We start from the raw sequence: 19,308 nt of genomic DNA, 5'->3' as shown, positions 1-19,308 counted from the left end.
ACCAAGTTAAAGTTATATTATATACACATATATATATATGTGTATATATATATATACCACAAAAATTTAACGTGCAGGAGTTGTAATAATTGCCTAAATCATTTACTTAGAAAGTAAATTTAAGCAATCTACGAGTGGGTGGTCATGTGAAACACTACGCATGACATATGTATCATCGAAGCAACTTTTAGAACCACCTGCATTCGTAAATTGTTTAAAAAACTTCTGTAAAATTTCACTTTAGATAATCAACTTACAGTGAAGTTAATATGTTGTTTATCTATATAAATAATATATATGTAAAATGAGTTGAACTTTAAATAATAGTATAAGAAGAATTTAGACGACAGCATGTGCATCTAAATTCTTATCATCATCATCTTCACTCTCCAACACTGACTCGTTCATGAAATACTCAAACTTCTGAACAACACTCTCTGGTACTGACACCACAACTCTTACCGCATCAAAATTACCAGCCACCGGTAGAAACAAACAGTAAATGTCAGTAGTAAGAGAACCCATGTGCAGTGGCTTTCCTTCTCCAAAATCCAACTCTTCTAATCCCAACTTAGCCCATTGAGATATCACTAAGCTTGACCCTATATCTGTTATCACCGTCTGATCCTCCAATAAATCAATCATGGAACGCAAATAATCATCAGTTAATTTTGATTTGGCCTGCTGAACCAACTTCACTCCGTAATGCAAATTACTAGACAGTAACTCTTTTACGCTGCTCTCCGCACACCCTAAAACAAATCCATTCCCGTAATACCCCTCAGGCATTTCTGGTTTCAACTTTTGCCTTACGTTCACAGAGAAGAGGAGCTTCACGGTCAGGGAAGGTGATAGGTCTAGTGATCGAACCCATGACCGCCACGCGTGAGTTGCTAGGGTTTCGAAGGTGGTGCATTTTAGCGACGGTACGCACTGTCTCTTGAGGTGAAGGATATGAGGTGGGGTGAAGGTTATGGATGAAGGTACCAATGGCTGCGACTCCAAGTATTGCTTTATTATGTTGTTGGAGTCTCTAAGGGTATTTCGGGTATATCCTGGGTGTACATAGTTTGTCATAGGAGGATCTCGGGGTCTTAACACGTGGCGGCAGTGGAACGGTGCGATTGGTAGATCGTGATTGGGTTTTGTCGTCATGTGGGCCCAAGCGTGTAGGAACTGCGATGTGCCTATGCCGTCACATAGACAGTGGTTGATGGCGGTGCACAGGATCATTCCTCCGCAACTGAGATTCGTTACCTTTAAAACAAATAAAGAAAAATTGAGGGGCAATTTTGAGATTTAGAAAAAACAAAACGCATCGGAGAAGAGAAGAGAAGGAAAGGAAACCTGAACGACAAGTGGGGGAATGTCCAAGAAACTGTGAGCTTCAACTCTGTACAAGAGCTTTCTCAAAGACCTGCTTGGTCGTCTGGCAAATTCGAGGAGCTCATGAGCAGTAGTATCCATGAAAGCTTCTGCAAAAACAGCACCTTGGCCATTACAGTCAACCAGGAGCTTGTGATTATCATTCAAGGAGTTAGTAGTGAGCCTGCCTGCTAAAGGGTAGTAATCAACGAGAACCCGAGAAAGAGAAAGCTTCAAGAGATCAGAGCTGACAGATTTTCTGAAAAGGTAAAGATATTTAATGGAGAACCGAAGAAATTTCTGATCGTCCAGGTTGGAGAGATAGAGAAAATGGGTGGGAGTTGGTGTGTGCGGTGGAATTAAGGTTGGCTGGTTATGATAATAAAAACAATCTGGGAGTTCTTCTGCAGATTTTAACATACTTGCAGATAGCTATCTGTCTCCGTCTCTCCTCAAGATCTTCTTAAGAGTGAATTGAGAGAAATAGATTGATAGAGAGAGAGAGAGAGAGAGAGAGAGAGAGAGAAAGAGAGATTTGTTTGGGAAGAATAAAATGGGTGAGGGAGTAGAGGAAGATCTATGGTTGGATATGGTGAGAGTACAATCAGATTCGATTTAGGAAAGAGGAAAACAAATGACCTCTCTACCTTTTTTTTTTTTTTTTTTTTTTTTTTTTTCCCTTCTTTCCATTGCCACATTTCTATGACGCTTTTTCATATCATGCGTACCGGTTTATAAAGAACGAACGCGACCCATTTGTATGTCAAAAACTTTTGTTTTATCTTTTTCCTTTTTTGGGTTAATAATAATTCCACCTTTCCTTGCTCAGCCTAACCCGGTCTAACCATGTATTGGACCGGTCTAAAGAAAGAATGCGAGAATAGGAGTAACTTCTTTCATTATATTTACTTGTCAATATTATATCTAATTAAAAAAAAAAAAAAAGATACCCAGAAGAAATTTGATGATATAGGTGATGATGGTGTCACTCATTTCAACATTTAACAAATGGGTAAGAGCTTCTTATATGTGTGTACGTACCATAGTTATATATATTCATTTGGATTGCTTATGAGAAAACAGGTTGATAATGTGAAGTGCAGAAAGCTTAATAGTGAGGAAATCTGTTGAGTAATTGGATATTTGGATGTTGGATGTAGTACATGATGATGATATGGATATCATGTGATTTTTGTTCATGTACTTTCTCTTAAAACTAACTTTTGAGTTTTTGTTGGGTGAACCAAATAGATTTTCAAACTTTATATATTGAGTTGCCTACTTTCACATGCTGAATGTTGAAAGTCTGTTCCAAGGTAGGAGCAGCCCCCCTAGCTGAATAAGATTCCACAGCCTTCTTTTATTACCATTTGTTTTTTTTTTTTTTTAACTAAATTCTTATAATTATTAATTAAATAATACTCATACGCTAGTTATTATAAGATAATATACATAATTTTTAAATATTAATAGAATAAAAATATTATCCTGAGTTGAACCCATAACATTTTATTCTTATTTTTTAACAAATATTATATTAATTTAAAAAAAAAAAAAAGGAAAGGAATTAAAAATCTAAATGAAATCTTATATTTTATTTTTAATTATATTTAATTAATATATTAAGAGTATTATTGACTATTTCTTTATAACTAATTATTCTATAATTTCTTTAATTAATTTTAAAAACTTGTCTTTATTTTTCTTTTTTCTTTATTATTTATTAATTGTTGTTCACATTTATTTTAATTAAAATTTTATAATTAGTTTAATAAAGATAGACCACATACAAGTTCCCTGTTCATTAATCTTGGGATTAATTTTCTGCATTATTAAATAATCTCTGTTATGACTAATCATTCCATAATTAAATGTAAAACATAAAAAGAAAAAAAAAAAAAGATCAAGAATCTTTAGAGGGTGCTTACCACATGCTTTCCCATCAATCCACTGGATTAAGATTCTGGTTTATGGTTAAAAACTAATTGAAAGCTAAACCAATCCATATGCTTTTCGCCATGGTCATTTAAGCTTTATGCCAGTATGCATGTACATGGAATTATTATAAAACATAGATGATTCTTATTGTCGATACAGAATAGTCAAAAATAAAGCATATAATTTGATTTGCAAAACAAATATTCAATATTCAACACCCAGGTTATTATTATTATTACCTACTTTGGCAAAAGAAAGAATGAAGCATCAAATTCCTAAAGCAATACTTTGATTTTAACAAATTTTCTATCTTCATGTCAAACGTATATGTATATATATATATATATATTATATAGTTTACTAATTTAGCTTTTGTAGAGATAAGCAGAAGAATATGTTCATGGTATCTGGGTATAGGCAAAGCCTACTTAACAAGCATTTTGTTGAGATGATAAGCCAAAGATTAGACCATTCAAACTTTTCTTTTAACTTATAATTTTTGACTTTGGGATAAAAAGGGAATCAAGTTCTGTCAAACCCATCTAACTCAGTATATATCCCATGCCTTGAACTCCAATTGCACCGCCAAATTTTCAATTTCCTCTTTCATAACCAAGCTAACAATTAATTGCTTTGTTTAAAAAGAATGGGGCATATCCTCCATTTTCCCACCTAATAACTTTACTCTTCATTTTCTATGCATCTTGCTTATTAGCCTAACATGTCTCAAAACCTTGGCCTCTCAATGTTCTCTTTCATATTCTAACTACTAGGTTCAAAAGTCCAAAGACTTCCTTGCAATAATAGATTAATGTAATCATAACTCATCGATATATGTTGTAGTTATTTATTTTCTAGACTATATGATAATTACTTCATATGCACTAAAAGGAGGGATTTTGTGGGTCATCAACAAGATACAAACAAAAATGTAATGTCATTCTAGCTTTATATAATTTGTCCTCAAACAGATATCATTTTGTTTATCTATTATTTGAATATGTAAATCTAATATTCAATTTCAACTTAAGCAATTAACCAGTTTAAATATCTATTTTATTTTTTAGAAAGATAATATCATTTAAAACAATATGATGACCCTACCCAACCATTTGATGTTCAAAGATAAATGAAGCTTCCCTAACTAATGTATGAGCAACATGATTACTTTCACTGGGAATCCAATAAGATGAAAAAGAAATAAAAGTGTGCAATTTAATACCCAGACCCGAAAAGCGGCCCGAGATAAATTTTTTTTATAAAATTATTTAATTAAAACAATTAATTAATTAATTTTAATTTTATTTTATTGAATTTTTTAGAAAAAATGAATTGGGGATGAGATTGAAAATAATTTTAAGAAAAATGTGTGAAAATTTGAGTTCAGGGAGGTATTTTTGAAAAAAAATTACAAACAAGGGGTCAAAATATAAAAAAAAATTCGATCACATGGGACGGCCTAATCAATAGCTCCGACGAACCGTAACACACCGCGTGTCAAAACACGCTGACGTTGGCACCACGTGGGAGGCCATGCGGGCGATCCGCGTGCTCAGGGATCTGACGGTCTAGGTTCGATCTCGCCTACGTGAACGACTCATATTCGTTCACTCCTTAAGCACGATCAGACGAACGAGATCAATCGCGATGAACAGTCCATATTCGTTTCTTTTTTATGCGCGACTGGACGGATGAGATCAATCGCGATGAATGGCTCATATTGACGTGGGATGGGTATAAATATCTCATGTCGCAGGAGAATCTAAACCCTAACCACCAACCTCTGCTGGAGAAGAAGAACCAGCCGCCAAAGAAAAAGGTCGACCGCCGTTGCACCGGAGCCTTCAACGACAGCCAAAAAATGTAAAATTTCTTCCTACCCGCTCGAAATTTGATTCTAAGCATCCCTATGGCCATATCGGAGCAAGAGGAACGGTGGGTGAGCAAGAAACTGGGGGCAAATTCCAGCGAAATCACCGCGACCAAAACCAAAAAATTCTTTCGATAAGCCCCTTCCCACTTCTTATTTCATGCGATTTTTTGATCATTGTGTTCATTGTCTTTTTCTGTGCAGGTTAACTAAAGAAAGAGTTCCAGCTGCAAAGGAGAACCGGGAGAGCCGCTGCACCCGAAGACCTCATCGCTGGTAGGTTCAGTTTTTTGTAATTTTCTGGCTAACCGAGGTCCCCTAACGTATTTTTTTGCAGGGATATGTATAAACCTGGTCAAAACTAGCCAGAATCGGGCAGATCGAGATGAACTGCTATCGTGGATGGCGGAGCCGGCACCGTAGCACGACAGCGTCGCCATGCCGAAACCCAAATTGGTCGGAAAGAGTTTTGGACACTGATTTTAGATTTTTGGAGTATTTTTAGGTACGTGACGAGTGTTTTGAATTCTGCAAGAAAATTTCAAGAAATCCACTACCCGTTAAGAGGCATAGTAGACAGTGCAACATCTTGAAATACCGATCGAGGTAAGGATCCCTCACCCCATTCTCCATTAAGGTAAATTGAGGCTTAAGGATGTATAATTTTATATTTTTGTGAAAAGTTAGAAAGATCTAAAAATAATTACAGGTCACTAATAGAGGCGGAACTGGTTAGTTCACAATTGTCCTAATTTACTGTTTATTTTTCTATACCATTCTACTTGTTTGTTATCGTACTGTGCATGTTTTTAATTTATAGTTTCAATGGTCTTATCGTTTTATCTGATTTATTCGGTTATCTAGTTACTCGATCTCTTATTATAATAAACTTATATCATCTGCATAAATGTCGTCTAATTGATCTACAAATATAATATGAGATATTGGTATGCGCTTGTCGGTTATTTTGTTTGATGGGAATCTATATGTGAAAGACTTACTAGATACTCAGGAAAAGGGCGAACGGAATCGGTACATAAGGAACCTTACCTAAACGTCACCTCAGTTAGACGGGAATGAGAAGTCCCATATTGAAAAAGTTTGGGAGATATGGTTCATTCTCATACCAGATGGGGTATCAAGACGATGGAATGTTTGGCGCTCATTACTAGATGGGGTATGGGGATGGTTAACTGTTAAAATTGAATATTGGGTTCACGAGTAGGAGAACATCTCTATGAACCCTTATGGATACTAGTAAACAAGTAAGAAAGTAAAATTATCGTCTCTTGTTCTCTTATGTGTGAAAATGAAAAGTGATATAGATATGGGTCTTCATAGGTTATTTTTTAGAAAACTCGTAACGGTAAGTATCAAACAACGTCTTTAAGTTAAATATAATTAATTAAAGTAAGAGCTTCATTAGTTTTTTTTCTTATTTTTACCAATCTTCAGTTTTATATATCTATGATTAGTGTGATATTTTTATTGGTCTACTGTAGCTCACCCTTTCATTAACTATTTCAGATCAAAAAGACTAAGATCCAGATCTCGATCAGTAAGAGGATTGTTTGTAGTTCACCACCTGGACTTCCTTCAAGTGCTAGTGAAGGTTATCCTAGGATGCTTATTTATTCATTTTGTTCTCTTTAATTACGGTTTGTCTTTATTGAGCATTCTAAATTATTGTGTAAGTATTGTAAACCCTAACTCTATTATTCGCTTCCGCATTTAAATTATAAATCCATTTCCTTTAAGGTTCTGGACTTTTACAATTAGTATCAGAGCCGCTTTTTTCGAAACCATTTCTTACACAAAGACTTAAAAACACCATATACAAACATTGCTCAACCCTTCCTTTTGAAATGTAGTTATAAAGATATGAGGAGATGAAGACCCCACCTAAACCGAGCAGCCCGGAATGGTTCACTTTGAGAGGATTTTGACTGAGTCTTTGAGATGTTGGAGAGACTCATTTCTGCCCAGCAAGTTTGGAAGGAAAGGAGGGAGCTGTTTGGCCCTCTCTCACTGCCATAATTTGAGCCACCCTTACAGCAGAAAGATCCAGAGCCATCCCGGTACAACTCTGCTCCTCCATCGTATCATTTGACACTGCCACAATACAATCTAGTGCCTCTACTTCATCATCTGGCACCGCCACAGTATAATTCTTTGCCTCCACCGTATCATTTGACACCAACATAGGGTCATCTGGTCCCTCTCGTGCATAATCCAATCCCTCTTCCACGGGATCTAGCTCCACCTATGATGAACGCATGTTACATTGAAATGTATAAAAGACTAAACTTATCTACCTTTGTAGGAGCATCCTCTTTTGAAGATGCTGAATATTGGTTAGCTGAGACAGAGAAGACCTTCGCAGCTCTTGGAGTGGTTTCTGAACAGAAAGTTGTACTTGTCACCTACATGCTTGTAGGAGAGGCAGACCGTTAGTGGCAACTCAAGTAGACTACCTTACCTGTTTCAGTTACTTGGAAATAATTTTTGATGGCCTTCAATGCAAAGTACCTCCCATAGCACCTCCGGCACTTAAAGGAAATAAAGTTTGCACACCTAGTCTAGGGTAATATGGTTGTGTCGAAATATGCCCAAAAGTTCCTAGAGTTGGACCAGTATTCCCCTGAGAGCATGATGGATGAAGGCATGAAAGTAAGAAAGTTCGAGTAGGGCCTTCATCCTGAGATTAAACAGTAACTGTACGTATTTGAGCTTAGTACTTACTCAACCGTTCTAGCCAAGGCACAGCTAGTGGAGAGAAACTTTCACATCTTTTCTCTAGTAGTAGGGAATCCCAAACCTCCAATTTCACACCGAGACCAACACCCACTGCACTAGTTTAGTAGAACAAGAAACCTAGGTCAGTGACTCAGGCTTCTCCTTAGACTCCGGTAACATGATGCGATAGGACTTGCCAACACTGTGGCAAGTATCATGGGACTGATCCTACTATCACCTCAACAATACCTGCTACATATATAGGAGTTCCCAACACTACGCGAAAGAGTGCCCGCGAAATCAGAATTAGGCCAAACTTCCTATCTAGGGCAGAGCTTACAACCTCACTCAGCAGGATACTGAAGCCAATGCAGATGTGATACAGGGTACATACACTATCTATAATCACCTTGCACATGTTTTCATTGATACTGATGCTTCACATTCATTTGTCTCATATGCTTTTACACAAAACTTGAATATATTACCTGAAAGACTTAATTCTATGTTGTTTGTATCTACTTCTAAGAGTAGGACACTACTAGTGGATGTTATATAAAAAGCTTATATCATAGACATAGCAGATAAAAAATTGAGTGTGGACCTAACAAAAATTGACCCGGGAGACTTTGATATAATCCTAGGAATGAAATGGTTAGTGGCATATCACGCCACCGTAGATTATTTCCACAAGAAACTTGTATTCAACCCTCTTAATGAAGAGTCATTTACAAGTTAATAAAAATTTTAAATATTATTCCCTCATGGTAATTTTCTTATTATATAGTGCTTTAACTCGGTTGTTTTCTCTATATTAAACAAACTTAAGAAAAAAATTTGCATTTAAAAAATTCCGGTAGTCCGAGACTTTTTGGATGTGTTTCCTGATGAACTATCTTGACTACCAGTGAACAGAGAAGTTGAGTTCACTATAGATCTTCAGCCTGACACTCAGTCTATCTCTATTTCTATTTACCGCATAAGTTGTGTTGAGATAAAAGAGCTGAGGAAACAGAGCAATAAATTTCAAGATAATGGGTTCATTTGATATAGTGTGTCTCTTTGGAGTGCTGGAGTCATATTTGTAAGGAAAGGGGATGAGACGTTAAGATTATGTATTGAATACAGGAGATTGTATAGGGTCACAATAAAAAATAAATACTCTCTCTCCAGGATCGATGACCTTTTTGACCAGTTGCAGGGTGTCCAGATCTTCTCCAAAATAAACTTGTGTTCAGGTTACCATCAAGTAAATATCATGGTAGAGGGCATTTCCAAGACAACCTTCAGAACCAGGTAGAGACACTATGAGTTCATAGTCATGTTATTTGAACTAACGAACGCACCAGCCATTTTTATGGACTTAATGAACAAGATTTTCAGAAAAATTTTGGATTAGTTCGTCATTATATTTATCGATGATATCCTGATCTATTCAAAAAGCAGAGAGGAACATGCTCACCACCTGACTCAAGTTTTGCAGGTTCTCAAAGAGAAAAAGTTGTATGCAAAATTGAGTAAGTGTAGGTTCTATCTTGAGCAGACTACCTTCTTATGACACATCATATCAAGGGATAGAGTATCAATGAATCTAAAAAAAGTTAAGGTAATACTTGATTAGGAGAAATTGACCTCGGTCAAGGAGATTCATTGCTTTCTTGGAATAACAGGTTATTACCGCAGGTTTGTGGAAGGATTTTCTATCTTAACGCTCATTTGACTCGGCTCACAAAGAAAAGTGTTAAGTTTGAGTGGAACAAATACTGCGAAAGGAGCTTTACAGAACTCAAGAAGTGGTTAACTACTACACCCGTGTTGGCTTTACCGAGTGGGATAGGTGGATATATAGTTTATAGTGATGCCTCCTACCTAGGGTTGGGTTGTATTCTGATGCAGCATGAGAAGATTATAACCTATGGGTCTAGGTAGTTAAAGAGTCATAACAAAAACTACTCCACCCATGACTTAGAACTTGCTGCCATTATCTACGCCTTGAAGACCTAGTGCCAGTATCTGTATGGGGAGACTTTTGAGATTTATACCGGCCATAAGAGCTTGAAGCACCTCAGAAGGATCTCAACATGCATCAAAGATGTTAGATAGAGCTCCTCAAGGACTACGATTGCAATATTTTATATCACCTAGGTAAGGACAATGTGGTAGCCGACGTGCTCAGTAAAAAAAGTGCAGATGTGTTAGCTCACCTAATTGTTTTTGAATACAGGGTAATAGGGGTTGCACAACAGATACAACTTCATGACTTGAAAAAAGTTACATACTTGCTCACCTGACTGTTCAACCCAAATTTATCCAGAGAATAAAGAAAGCCCAATCCACCGATTCCACCTTAGCAGCTCTTACGAAGGATGCAGAACAGGGAATAAATTTAGAATTCTAAGTATCTACTGATGGGTTGCTCAAATCTCAGGACATAGTGTGTGTTTCAGGTGATAGTAAACTGAAAAGGGATATCATGACAGAGGCTCATAGCTCAAAGTTCGTCATGCATCTTGGAAGTACTAAAATATATCAAAATATACGACCCCGGTTTGGTGGAGCAGGATGAAAAGAGAGGTAGCCGACTTTGTTTCGAAGTGTCTAGTATGTCAACAGGTTAAGGCAGAGTATCAATGCCCAGGTGGGCTACTTCAACCATTACCGATCCTATAGTTGAAGTGGGAACATATCACAATAGATTTTGTGACAGAGTTGCCTAAGGCACACTCAGAACATGATATTATTTGGGTAATTGTCGATCGGCTTACCAAGTATTCTCATTTTTCGGTTATTAAGATGACTAATCCCTTGGACAAGCTAACAAGAATGTATATCCGGGAGATAGTTAGGTTACATAAAATTCTAGTGATAGTGATATCCGACAGAGATCCCAAGTTCACTTCTCGATTTTGGTCTAGTTTCAACAAACTATTGGAACAAAATTGTTCCTTAGTACTGCATTCCACTCTCAAACCAATGGACAATCAGAGAGGACGATTTGCAAGCTGGAGAATATGCTCCAAGCTTGTGTTCTCGATTTTGGGGACTATTGGGATGATCACCTACCTTTGATAGAGTTCGCTTACAATAACAGTTACCAGGTAAGTGTGGACATGACTTCGTACGAGGCATTGCGTGGCTGCCCCTGCAGGTCGCCGATATGTTGGGAAGAGGTAGGTGATAGAAAATTATTTGGCTCAAATCTTATAGAGGAGACTACAACTAAGATAGTTAAGATCATGAAGAATATCCAGATAACTCAGAACAGATAGAAGAGTTATGCAGACACCCGGAGGAGGGATTTGGAATTTGGAAAAAGTGATCGAGTTTTTCTTAATGTCACCCCTTTCAAGGGGATCAGTAGGTTTGATAAGAGAAAAAAATTAAATTCTCGGTTCATCGGCACATTTGAGATCGCAGACCGGATTAGTACGACTACCTACAGACTGACACTATCTCCAGAGCTATCCAAGACTCATAATGTATTTTATGTATCCATGTTATGCAAGTACAACCCAGACCCCTCACATATCCTATCCCATGAGCCCCTTTCACTCTAGAAGGATCTATCGTATGAGGAGATGTCAGTAGACATTGTAGACCAGAAGAGTAAAGTCCTTTGTAATTGAGAAATTCTCTTCGTCAAGGTCCTATAGCAGAACCAAATGCAGGAAGAGGCCACATGGGAATTAAAATCAAGCTTTAAGGCCCAGTATCCCCAATTGTTCCACTGAGTGAGAGAGTGACCAATTTTAGGGACTAAATTTCTTAAGGGGGGAGAATTGTATACCCGGCCCCAAAAAGCGGCCCAGAATAAATTTTTCTTATGAAATTATTTAATTAAAATAATTAATTAATTTACTTTAGTTTTATTTTATTGAATTTTTTAGAAAAAAATAAATTGGAGAGGAGATTTAAAATAATTTTGAGGAAAATGGGTGAAAATTTGAGTTCGATTGGTGTTTTTGAAAAAAAAAATTAAAAATAAGAGGTCAAAGTGCAAAAAGAAAAAATTCTACCATATGGGACGACTTAATCAGCAACTCTAATGAACCGAAGCATATCGCGTGTCAAAATACGCTGATATCAGCGCCATGCGGGAGGCCACACAAGTGATCCACGTGCCCAACGATTCAATGGTCTGGGTTCGATCCCGTCCGTATGAACGGCTCATATTCGTTTCCTTCTTATGTGCAATCGAACGAACGAGATCAATCGCAATAAACGGTCCATATCAACGTGGGATGGATATAAATATCTCGCATCATAGGAGAACCCAAACCCAAACCCCAACTGCTAGCCCCCGCAAGAGAAGAAGAACCAGGCATCGGATAAGAAGGTTGACTGTCGATCGCTTCCGCACCGAAGCCACCACCGACTGTCAAAAAAGGTAAAAAAATTTCCTACTCGCTCGAGATTCGATTTTCAGCATCTCTGTGGTCATATTGGAATAAAAGGGATGACATGTGAGCCAAAAATTATGGGTAAATCTCGGCAGAGTTGTCGCAGCAAAAACAAAAAAATCCCTCCGATGAGCCCCTTCTTGCTTCCTGTTTTATGCGATTTTTTGATTATTGTGTTCACCATCCTTTTTTGTGCAGATTAATCGAAGGAGCCCCAACGCAAAGGAAAAATGGCAGAGTCACCGAATTTGGAGACCCCCCCCCCATCCAGTCGGTTCAGTGTTTTATGATTTTTCGTCCAACCGAGGCTTCCTAACGTATTTTTCTACAGGGATACGTGTAAAACTAGCCAAAACCGATCAAAATCAGCCAGGTTTAGGCTAATCGCCGATGTGGCAGTGGAGCTAGCACCGAAGCAAGGTGCCATCCCCGTGTTGGAACCCCAAAATTTGCCAGAAAGTGTTTTGGACATCGATTTTAGATTTTTTAGGCATTTTTAGGTACGTAACGAGTGTTTTAGATTTTACAAGAAAAATTGAAGAAATTCGGTACCCGTTAGAAGGTGTAGTAGATAACACGACATCTCCAAATATGGATCCGGGTAAGGATCTCTAATCCTATTCTCCGTTATGGTAAATTAAGGCTTAACGATATATGATTTTATATTTTTGTGAAAATTTAAAAAATTATAAAAATAATTATAGGTCACTAGTAGGGGCAGAACCAATTAGTTCATAATTATTATGATTTTTTATTTATTTTCTTATACTGTCCTAATTGTTTGTTATCATATTGTGCATATTCTTACTTTATAGTTTCTATGGTCTTATCGACTTATTTAGTTTATTCAGTTATCTGGTTACTCGATCCCTTGTTATGATAAACTATATCATCTGCATAAATGCCGTCTAATTGATCTATAAATATAATATGAGATATTGGTATGGTGTTTGTTGATTGTCTTGTTGATGGGAATCTTTATGTGAAATACTTACTAGGTACCCATGAAAAGGGCGGACGGGCCCGGTATATAGGGAACTCTACCATAAACGTTACTTCAACCGGACGAGACTGGGAAGTCCCTTACCAGAAAGATTCAGGAGATATGGTTTACCCTCATACCGGACGGGATATCGAAGCGATGGAATGTTTGACGTCCATTACCGAACGGGGTCTGGGGACAACCGTTTAATTGTTAAAATTGGATATTGGGTTCACGAGTAGGGGGACATCCTAATGAACTCCCAGGGGTACCAGTAAGCAAGTAAGAAATGAAAATTGTCATCTCTTGTTCTCTCATGCATGAAAATGAAAAGTAGTATGGGTATGAGTCTTCATAGGTTATTTTTTGACAAACTCATAACAAAAAAATGTCATTAAGTTAGATGTATTTAATTAAAAAAATGGCTTCATTAGTATTTTTTCTTATTTTTACCAATATTCAGTTTTCTATATTTGTGATTAGTGTTATATTCTTACTAGATTAGTGTAGCTCTCCCTTTCATTAATTATTTCAGATCAAGAAGACCAAGATCTAGATCCCGATAAGTAAGAGGGTTATGAGTAGTTCACCACTCGGACTCCCTTCAAGTGCTAGTGAATGTTGTACTAAGATACTTATTTATTCGCTTTGTTTTCTTTAATTACTGTTTGTCTTTTAAAATAGATATTTCTATAGTCCTATTGGGCATTATAAATTATTGTATAAAGAATGTAAACCCTAACTCTATTATTTGCTTTCGCATTTAAATTATAAATTCATTTTCTTTAAGGTTCTGGGCCTTTACAATATATATTTTATCCTTTTATTTATTTTATTTTTTACATATTATTTAACTTATCATATGAATTACTTCGTGTTTTGTAAAACGTCCAGAACTTAAATGAAAATAGAGTCATAAATTAAACGTGAAATCAAAATAATACAGTTAGAGTTTACATTCTATACACAATAATTTAGAATACTCAATAGGGTTACGAGAATGTCCCTTCTAAATAACTGAACAATTCTAGGATGACCTTTACTAGCTTTTGAAGGGAGTTCGTGTGGTGAACTATTCATAACCCTTTTGTTGATCGGGATCTGGATCTTAGTCCTCTTGATCTGAAATAGTTAATGACAGAATGAGCTACACTAGTCTAGTAAGAATATCACACTAATCACAGATACGGAAAACTAAAGATTGGTAAAAATCAGAAAAATAACCAATAGCCCTTAATTTAGTGTAAATTTATTTACTATAAAGAAAACTATTTATCCCATATTTGTGTAACAAGTCTTTTCTAATAATAATTTAAAAAAATTCATATTCATGCACTATTACTTATCATATATAAGGTAACAAAAAATGATCATTTTACATTTTTAGTCACTTACCGGTACCCCTGGGGGTCCATAGGAATGTCCTAATACTTGTGAACCCAATATCCAATTAAACAATTAACCGGTCATTTTTATACCTTGTCCAGTAATTGGCACCAAATATTCCACCATTTTGATACCATGTCCGGTATGAGGATGAACCATATCTCCCAAACCTTACTGGTAAGGGATTTTTCAACCCCATCCGACTGAGGTAACATTCACGGTAGGATTTTTTATGCACTAGGCTCATCTGTCCATTCCCGGGTACCCAGTAAGTCTTTTCCATGCAGATTTCCATCAGTATAACAATCAACCACACAATAACCATATCTCATTTTATACTCCCATTAAACAACAATATAGTTTAACACAACTAAATAACCAATGACCGAAATATTGGTACACAATACATGAAAACACAATAATCAAATAACTAAAAAGATCCTAAAAATCATCAATTGAGTTACACACAATATAATAGTAAACAAATATAAGTAATACAAAAAAATAAATAAAAAATCAAAACGACTGTAAACTAACCAGTTCAAGCTCCACTAGTGACTTGTAATCATTTTTAAGGTTCTCTAATTTTTCATAAAAATACACAATTATCAATTATTAAGCCTAATTTGCCATAACAGAGAAAAGGGTGAGGGATCCCTACCCGAATAGGTGTTTTGAGATGCTGCACTATCTATTACACTTCCTAATGGGTACCAAATTTTCAGAATTATCCCTGCAGATTTCAAAACACTTGTCACTTACCTAAAAATATATTAAAAAGCCAAAATCGGTGTCCAAAACTTATTCCGGTCAATTTTGGGGTTCTGACACAGTGGTGGTTTGCCTTAGCCTAGTCAGTTTTAACCAGTTTTTGCTGGTTTTAGGCAATTTAGGTCGTATCCCTGCAGAAAAACACGTCAAGGGCCTTAATTGGTTGGAAAACCATAGAAAATCGAACTCATCAACGGGGAACCTCCGAATACAGTGGGTCCGCCGATTCTCCTTCGCGGTTGAGGTTTTTTCTCAAGCGAACATGCACAAAAAAAGACGGTGAATACAATGATAGAAAAATTACGTGAAACAAAAATCAGGAAGGGGCTCATCGAATGGGTTTTACGGCTTTGGCAGCAGTGGCTTTGCCAAGCTTCACCTGTAATTTTCGGCTCACCTACGGTCCATTTTCCTCTGATTTGGCCATGGGGCTACTTGGAATCAAATTTCAAGCGGGTAGGAGAAATTTTTACCTCTTTTTCTGGTCGGCGGTAGCTCGGGTGCAGCAGTGGTCGGCCTCCTCTTCGACATTTATTTTTTTCTCCGACGGGGGCTGGCAGCTATGGTTTGGGTTCCTGTGTGATGCGAGGTATTTATAACCATTATGCTTTGATCTAGACCGTCCATCTTCATATGTCTGATCATGCCTAAGGAAGAAATAAATTTGGACCATCTATCGCGATTTAATCTTGACTGTCCAATCGCGTTTAAGGAGGAAATAAATCTGGACCATCGATCGTGATTTGATCTTGATCGTTCGATTATATTTAAAGGGAGAACAAATCTGGGTCGTCCACGAGCGCGAGATTGATCCTGGGTCGTCCGATCGCGAGGCACGCAGATCACTCACGTGGTATTTTGCGTGACACCAACGTCAACGTGCCTTACCACGCGGCGTACTCCAGTTCGTCGGAGTTACTGACTGGGTCGTCCTACGCAGTACAATTTTTTTTATTTGTACTCTGACCCCCACAGTTTCTAATTTTTCTTTTAAAAACACACCCCGAACCTAAATTTTCACCCCTTTTTCACAAAATTATTTTCGATTTCACCCATAATCTATTTTTTCCATAAATTCAATAAAAAATAAAATAAATTAATTTAAAAATAACTTTTTATATATTTTGGGACTGTTAAAATTGATCTTCGACCAAATTCCGGGACTGGGTATTATAACTCTCCCCTTCTTAAAAAAAATTTGGTCCATCAAATTTGTCTCACTCTCACTTAATCAAATAGTTGGAGATATTAGACTCTAAAGTCTAATTCTAGCTCATATGTGGCATCTCTCTGTGTATGATTCTACCATATGTCCTTAACGAATAGAATTTCTCTATTGTAAAGTATTCTGCTATTTCAGTCTACAATACCCACCGGTACCTCCTCATAGGATAGATCCTCCTGTAGTGAAATGGACTTGTGGGCTAAGATGTACGAGGGGTCCGAGTTGTACTTGCGTAGCATGGACACATAAAACACATTATGCACCCTAGATAGTTCTACAGGTAGTACCAGTATGTAGGCGGCGGTATTAATTCTGTCTAAAATCTTAAATGGCCGAATGAACTGGGAGTTTAGTTTCCTCCTCTTGCCAAACTTACTGATTCACTTGAAAGGGATGACCTTGAGGAATACTCGATCACCTTTCTCAAATTCCAAATCCCTCCTCCGGATGTCCTCATAACTCTTCTGTCTACTCTGCGCTGTTTGGATATCTTTCATGATCTTAACTATTTTGATTATAGTCTCCTCCATAAGATCTGGGCCGAATAATTTTCTATCACCCACCTCTTCTCAACACCACGTATGGAGCTATGCCAATACTTACTTTGTAGCTGTTATTATAGGCAAACTCTATTAAGGGTAAATGATCATCTCAAAAGCCCCCGAAATCAAGAATATAAACTCGGAGCATATCCTCCAGTGTATGAATCGTCCTTTCTAATTTTTCGTCAGTTTGAGGGTAGAATACGGTACTAAGAGACAACTTCCTTCCCATGGTTTGCTAAAAGCTAGGCCAAAATAAAAAAGTGAAGTTGGGGTCCCTGTCAGATACTACTGTCACCAGCACTCCATACAACCAGACTATCTTTTGGATATACATTCTTACTAGCTTGTCATATGGGTCGGTCATCTTGGTGGCCAAGAAGTGAGAAGACTTGGTGAGCTAGTCAACACTTACCTAAATGACATCATGTCCCGAGTGTGCCCTAGGCAATTCTGTCACGAAATCCATTGTGATGTATTCTTACTTCCACTCCGGAATCGATAATGGCTGAAGTAGTTCTCCTAGGGGTTGATGTTCTACCTTGACATGCTGATACATTAGACACTTAGAAAAGAAATTGACTACCTCTTTTTTCATCTTGTTCCACCAAAATTGGGGCCGCATACTTTGATACATTTTAGTGCTTTCGAGATGCATAACAAGTTTTGAGCTATGAGCCTCAGTCATGATGTTCTTTTTTTGTTCACTATCACCAAGAACATACACTCTGTCCTGAAATCTGAGCAACCCATCGGCAGAGACTCAAAATTCTGAATTTATTCCCTGTTCTACCTCTTTTTCGAGAGCTGCTACGGTGGAATCAACAAATTTGGTTTCCTTTATTCTCTAGATGAACTCAGGTTGAACAGTTAGGTGAGCCAATGATGTAAATCTCTTCAGGTCCTAAAGTCGTATATGTTGTGCAGCAACTATTACCCTTCATTCTAAAACCATTATGTGAGTTAACATACCTGTACTTTTTCTGCTGAGTGCGTCCGCTACCACATTTTTCTTGCACTAGTGATACAAAATATTGCAATCGTAGTCTTTGAGGAGTTTTATCCAACGTCTCTGACGAATGTTGAGATCCTTCTAAGTGAATATATATTTCAAACTCTTATGGTTGGTATAAATCTGAAAAATCTCCTCATACAAGTAGTGGTGCTAAGTTTTCAATGCGTGGATAATCGTGACAAGTTCTAAGTTATGGGTTGGGTAGTTTTTCTCATGATTCTTTAGCTGCCTGAACCCATAGGCTATGACCTTCTCATGCTGCAACAGAATACAACCCAACCCCAAGTAGGAGGCATCACTATAAACTGTATATCCACATGTCCCATTCGGCAATGCCAACACAGGTGCAGTAGTCAACCGCTTATTTAGTTATGAAAAGCTCCTTTCACAATTCTCGTTCTACTCAAACTTGACATTTTTCTTTGTGAGTCGGGTCAAAGGACCAACTCGATTAGAAAATCCTTCTACAAACCTGCGATAATAACCTGTCATTCCCAGAAAGCTACAAATCTCCTTGACTAATGTTAATTTCTCCCAACCAAGCATTATCTCAACTTTTTTGGGATTCGCTGACACTCCATCCTTTGATATGATGTGTCATAAGAAAGTAGTCTGCTTGAGTTAGAATCCACACTTACTCAACTTTGCATACAACTTCTTTTCTTTGAGAATATGTAAAACTTGAGTCAGATGGTGAGCGTGCTCCTTTCTACTTTTTGAATAGACCAGAATATTATCGATAAATATAATGATGAACTGATCCAGGAATTATCTGAAGACCCTGTTCATCAAATCCATAAAGATGGTTAATACGTTGGTTAGTCCAAATAATATAACCAGGAACTCATAGTATCCGTATCTGGTTTGAAAAATTGTCTTGAAAATGTCATCTGCCTTGATCTTTACCTGATGGTAACCTAAACGCAGGTATATTTTGGAGAAGACCTGAGCACCTTACAATTGATCAAAAAGGTCATCGATCCTGGAGAGAGGATACTTGTTCTTAATCATGATCCTGTTCAATCTCCTGTAGTCAATACATAACCTTAATGTCCCATTCTCCTTCCTTGCAAATGTG

General features: G+C 37.1%; 1 protein-coding gene across 1 annotated transcript; it reads right to left on the bottom strand.

Moving 5' to 3' along the window:
• Positions 1-210: 210 nt before the first annotated feature.
• LOC110810832 (HXXXD-type acyl-transferase family protein) lies at positions 211-2,067 on the bottom strand. The gene is made up of 2 exons (XM_022037128.2): positions 1,348-2,067; positions 211-1,257 (listed from the first exon to the last, which is right to left on the bottom strand). The coding sequence occupies exons 1-2, from the start codon at positions 1,783-1,785 to the stop codon at positions 340-342; spliced, it is 1,356 nt and encodes a 451-aa protein (XP_021892820.1). The 5' UTR covers positions 1,786-2,067; the 3' UTR covers positions 211-339.
• Between the last annotated feature and the right edge of the window lie 17,241 nt (positions 2,068-19,308).

The sequence above is a fragment of the Carica papaya genome, chromosome 1 (assembly GCF_054855325.1).
Source record: "Carica papaya isolate Zhongbai chromosome 1, ASM5485532v1, whole genome shotgun sequence".
NCBI lineage: Eukaryota > Viridiplantae > Streptophyta > Magnoliopsida > Brassicales > Caricaceae > Carica > Carica papaya.
Note: the sequence above shows the minus strand (reverse complement) of the source record. Positions and strands in the feature narration are given on the sequence as shown.

Coding starts and splice junctions, on each gene's coding strand:
- LOC110810832 (XM_022037128.2), bottom strand. CDS start 1,785: ATGTTAAAATCTGCAGAAGAACTCCCAGATTGTTTTTATTATCATAAC. Junction 1,258..1,347: donor TTCCCCCACTTGTCGTTCAG/GTTTCCTTTCCT, acceptor TTTGTTTTAAAG/GTAACGAATCTCAGTTGCGG.